This window comes from Nicotiana tabacum, chromosome 16 (assembly GCF_000715075.1).
Source record: "Nicotiana tabacum cultivar K326 chromosome 16, ASM71507v2, whole genome shotgun sequence".
Taxonomy (NCBI): Eukaryota; Viridiplantae; Streptophyta; class Magnoliopsida; order Solanales; family Solanaceae; genus Nicotiana; species Nicotiana tabacum.
The window spans coordinates 124,590,507-124,594,935 of NC_134095.1; the positions used below are offsets into that span (position 1 = coordinate 124,590,507).

At 39.2% G+C, this 4,429-nt stretch overlaps 1 protein-coding gene across 1 annotated transcript; it reads left to right on the forward strand.

Annotated features, from left to right (window-relative positions):
* Nucleotides 1-265: 265 nt before the first annotated feature.
* On the forward strand, nt 266-1,316 carry LOC142170401 (uncharacterized). The gene is made up of 3 exons (XM_075232301.1): nt 266-430; nt 510-1,128; nt 1,219-1,316. Exons 1-3 carry the CDS (start codon nt 266-268, stop codon nt 1,314-1,316), a joined length of 882 nt encoding a protein of 293 aa, XP_075088402.1.
* Nucleotides 1,317-4,429: the final 3,113 nt, after the last annotated feature.

Here is a 4,429-nt window from a genome sequence, read left to right on the forward strand (position 1 = left end):
ACCTGTTTTTGATGAAGCTCCTCTTTCCTCATTTATTCCTATTTCCTCCATTCCTCTGCCAGCCGTAAGTGTTTCTTTACCAGCTTTAACAACTTCCGTTTGTTTGCCAATTTCTACTGCTCCTATATCTGTTCCCTTGGCTGCTTCAACCGCACCTGCTTCTGCTCCGGTGTTGGTTTCTACATCTTTTCCCTCCATTCCTTCCGCTGTTCCTCTTCCCTCTGTTCATCATACAGAGACAGGTTCTAGCAGCGGAAATATGACAATGAGAAGTGTTACTTTGGAGGTTCCTGCCAATCATAGTCTCCTGAGGAAGACCGGCAGAGCCGATGTATGGCTCGAACCTCTAATTGGAGATATCGAGAAGAAGAAGATGGAGAGCCATAGCTGCTTAACTTTGATGAATGACGTAGTTCATTCTACTTTGAAGGTATTTCTACCAACAAGTTTTTTTCTCTTTTTTTTTTAAATTATCTTCAATTTCTCATTTCCATGACTTACCTCTGTAGGCTAACCTTATTAGCACGGAATTAATGAGAAGAATTTCCTTACTGGAAAGAAAAGCTCGTGAGTCTGAAAAGTCTGTCCACGAGGCTGAGGAAATAGCTAGGGGAGCCCAACTTGAAGCAACCAACTGGAAGGAGCAGTTCGAAAATGCTCAAGGGACTATAGAAGAGTTGCAAGAAGATAAAAACCTCCTAGAGCAGCAAAACCGTGGTTTAACTTCTGAACTGGCAACAGTCAAAGCCTCTTCAAGCCAATTGAAAAGAGACAAAGAGCTTTTGGAATGCTCTTTGTCAGAACAATTATCCAGAGCTAGTGAAGAAGTTAGAGAGCTGAAGGCACTTTTGGCTAAAAAGGAAGAATATGCAGGAGAGTTAGTGCAAAGCTTGACTCAAGCTCAGGCTGACTTACAGACTTCTTCTGACGAGATTCAAGCCTTGAAGAGTTCTCATGCTTCTCTTGAAGCTTCCTTTGATTCCCATTTAGCTGAAAATCAAATTTTAAAAAACGATCTTGCTATGTGGGAAAAGGAATATGGACTTCTAGAGGAAAATTTTAACATAGAAGTGAGTTGGGCTTTTCTGAATTCTCGTCATGATGCTTTGACAGAAGCTGCTCAAGAGGGTTTTGACTTGCAGTCTGAACTGGCCAAAGTCATAGATACCATCGAGAAAAGCCAACAGTCTACTGATACTCCTTCTCCTGCCCTTGAAGTTCCTGAAAATGTTGCTATTCCAGCTTCAGAGGGTGAAACTTCTACAACCCAGTCTGTGGAAGTTGAAGCTTCCGTGACAACCCCCTCAATTGAATGATGGTTTTATCCCTTAGTTTTTTTTAAAGGATTTTTGGTGAAAGTCCCCAGTTATCATAATGGGGCACTTGTATAAACTTTTATTGACTAAGTTTCTACTTAGTCTTTTTAACTATATCAAGAAGTTTTATTAGTACTTCAATGTGTTCTACTCTTGCCTTTTCTTTACTTATTTAGGACTTATAGAATAGTTTAGCATTTTTATCCTTTGAAAATGCTTTATGATTCTTCCCATGACTTATTGACATGAGGCTTATAAAAGAGGGCCCTTTTATTTTATCGACACTTAATGAAGAAGACGTATCAACTTCATAATGGTGTTAAAATACGATGAAAGTAATAGGAAAACACACGTTTTGTATGAAACAACTTTGGCAAGTTTTAATTCATAAACTTTTAACAAGTGTTTGACTGTTACATGTATTACAATACATCTACAACTTTTCTCGTAACTGTTTTTCTTGTAACAGATTTGTAAATAACATAAACTAAACAAGGTTTTTTTAACCTGTTTCAGTACATAGTCATGACCCTATCTTTACATGTTAAGAAGGGTTTGAGAGGTGACTTTGTTTATGAGTTTGAGAGATGACTCTGTTGTTCTCATGAATGCTGAAGACTTTGTAACTTCTTCTCAACACTTGTTTCTTTGTGGCCGATTTTTATTCGATACTCGTATCTGTTTCTTTGCATCTATCTGTGTATAATATGTAGTCCCCCAAGTGTTTGAGCGGTGAAGTATGAAGCCTCGAGCACTTGTTTATTTCTTTTACTTTGGCCCTTTTCCTGAAACAGAAAGATATACGGGACTCGACGGTGTGATTATAGATGAAGACTGCCTAACTCGTGTGTATTTCCATCAGATTAATTGTAACCCTGGGCTAGGAATTTAAGCATACTCCATTTTGCCTTGCAGGTTGTGACTCATCATTTGGCACGAGTTAGGATATTTAGCCTAGCATCTAAAATCGTTAGTAAAATATTAATAAACCAAGAGAAGAATTTTTACATGATGATACCTGACCGTAGGTACTTTCTTAAAAGTAATATCTTTTTAAGTGGACAACATTCCAATGTGAGGGTAAAACTTTACCATCCATTGTTTCCAACTGGTATGCTCCTTTTCCCGCAATGCCACGGACTTTGTATGGTCCTTCCCATGTTGGACTTAGCTTTCCTGAGTTAACAACTTTTGTAGATTGGAACACCTTTTTAAGCACGAAGTCCCCAATTTTGAAATATCTGAGGCGTGCTTTCCTGTTGTAATATCGTTCTATTACTTGCTTTTGTGCTGCCATCCTTATCAAAGCAGCTTCTCTTCTTCCTTCAAGTAAATCTAGGCTAACCCGCATCTCTTCATTATTGGATTCCTCCGTTGCCTGATCGTACCGTGTGCTTGGCTCACCTATTTCAACTGGTATTAAGGCTTCCGTACCATAAACCATCGAAAATGGTGTTTCTCCAGTGCCTGTTTTGGTCGTTGTACGATAAGCCCATAGTACTCCGGGTAACACCTCAGGCCAATTACCTTTTGAATCTTGTAACCTCTTTTTCAAGTTATTGATAATAACTTTGTTAGTTGATTCCGCTTGTCCATTACCCACTGGATGATATGGCGTAGATGTTATTCTTTTGATCTGCCAACTTCGAAGAAATTCTGTAACTTGTGCTCCAATGAATTGTGGTCCATTGTCACATACGATCTCCTTTGGTACTCCAAAGCGGCATATTATATTTCGCCATATGAAGTCTTTAACTTCTTTTTCTCGTACCTATTTAAATGCCCCTGCTTCTACCCATTTAGTGAAATAATCTGTAAGTACAAGTAGAAATTTTACCTGACCTTTTGCTTGTGGAAGTGGACCTACGATATCCATTCCCCATTTCATAAAGGGCCAAGGGGCTAAAACAGGATGTAGTAACTCAGCTGGTCTGTGCATATTATTGCCGTACCTTTGACATTTATCACATTTGGACACGAAACTGGTTGCCTCTTCTTCCATCTTAGGCCAATAATATCCTGTGCGAATTAACGTTCTTACCAGTGACCGTCCTCCTGCGTGATTCCCACAATGTCCTTCATGTACTTCTCTCATGACATATTCGGTTTGAGAAGGGCCGAGACACCTTGCTAGTGGTCCGCCGAACATCTTTCGATAAAGATTACCTTGATATAAACAATATCGTGCAGCTTTTTTGCGAAGCGCGTAAGCCTTTCCTTTGTCATTAGGAACAGTTCCGTGCTGTAAAAAGGCAACAATTTCATTTCTCCAATCCCATGTTAGATGATTAAAATTTACCTCGTTTTTGTCAGGTTCAAGAACGGAATGAAATAGATGTATGACTGAAGCATCTGTATTGTTTGCCACGTCTGCTGCGGATGCAAGGTTTGCTAAAGCATCTGCCTCTACATTCTCATCTCTTGGGACTTGCACTACTTTCCAAGTTTTGAATTATTTTATTAACTCCCGTACCTTTGCGAGGTATTCTTGTATTCGTGACTCTCTGGCTGTGTAAGTCCCCAACATCTGATTAACCACGAGTTGAGAATCACTCTTGATTATAATCTGTGTTATGCCGAGTTCTCGTGCCAATTCTAAACCTGCAATTACAGCTTCATATTCTGCTTCATTGTTAGTTATAGAATGACATTTTATAGCCTGTCTAATGGTCTCACCCGCAGGTGGTACGAGGACTATTCCTAAGCCTGCCCCTTTTACATTAGATGAACCGTCAGTGTATAAAACCCAAGTCCCCGGGTTCGCACCATTAAAAACTAATAATTCTTTTTCTGCTTCTAAATGCATCCCCTGGCTAAAATCAGCCACGAAATCAGCTAGTACTTGAGACTTTATAGCGGTCCTGGGTTGATAAATAACTTCATATTCACTTAGTTCTATAGCCCATTTTGCTAATCTTCCTGAAAGTTCGTGTTTATGCAAAATATTTCGAAGCGGAAAAGCAGTAACTACAACAATGGGATGACATTGAAAATAAGGTCTTAACTTTCTAGATGCCATGACCAAAGCTAATGCTAATTTTTCTAGCTGTGGGTATCGTGTCTCAGCTTCCAATAAGGACTTACTTACGTAATAAATAGGAGATTGTTTACCT

Coding starts and splice junctions, on each gene's coding strand:
- LOC142170401 (XM_075232301.1), top strand. CDS start 266: ATGAGAAGTGTTACTTTGGAGGTTCCTGCCAATCATAGTCTCCTGAGG. Junction 431..509: donor TAGTTCATTCTACTTTGAAG/GTATTTCTACCA, acceptor TTACCTCTGTAG/GCTAACCTTATTAGCACGGA. Junction 1,129..1,218: donor GACAGAAGCTGCTCAAGAGG/GTTTTGACTTGC, acceptor CTGCCCTTGAAG/TTCCTGAAAATGTTGCTATT.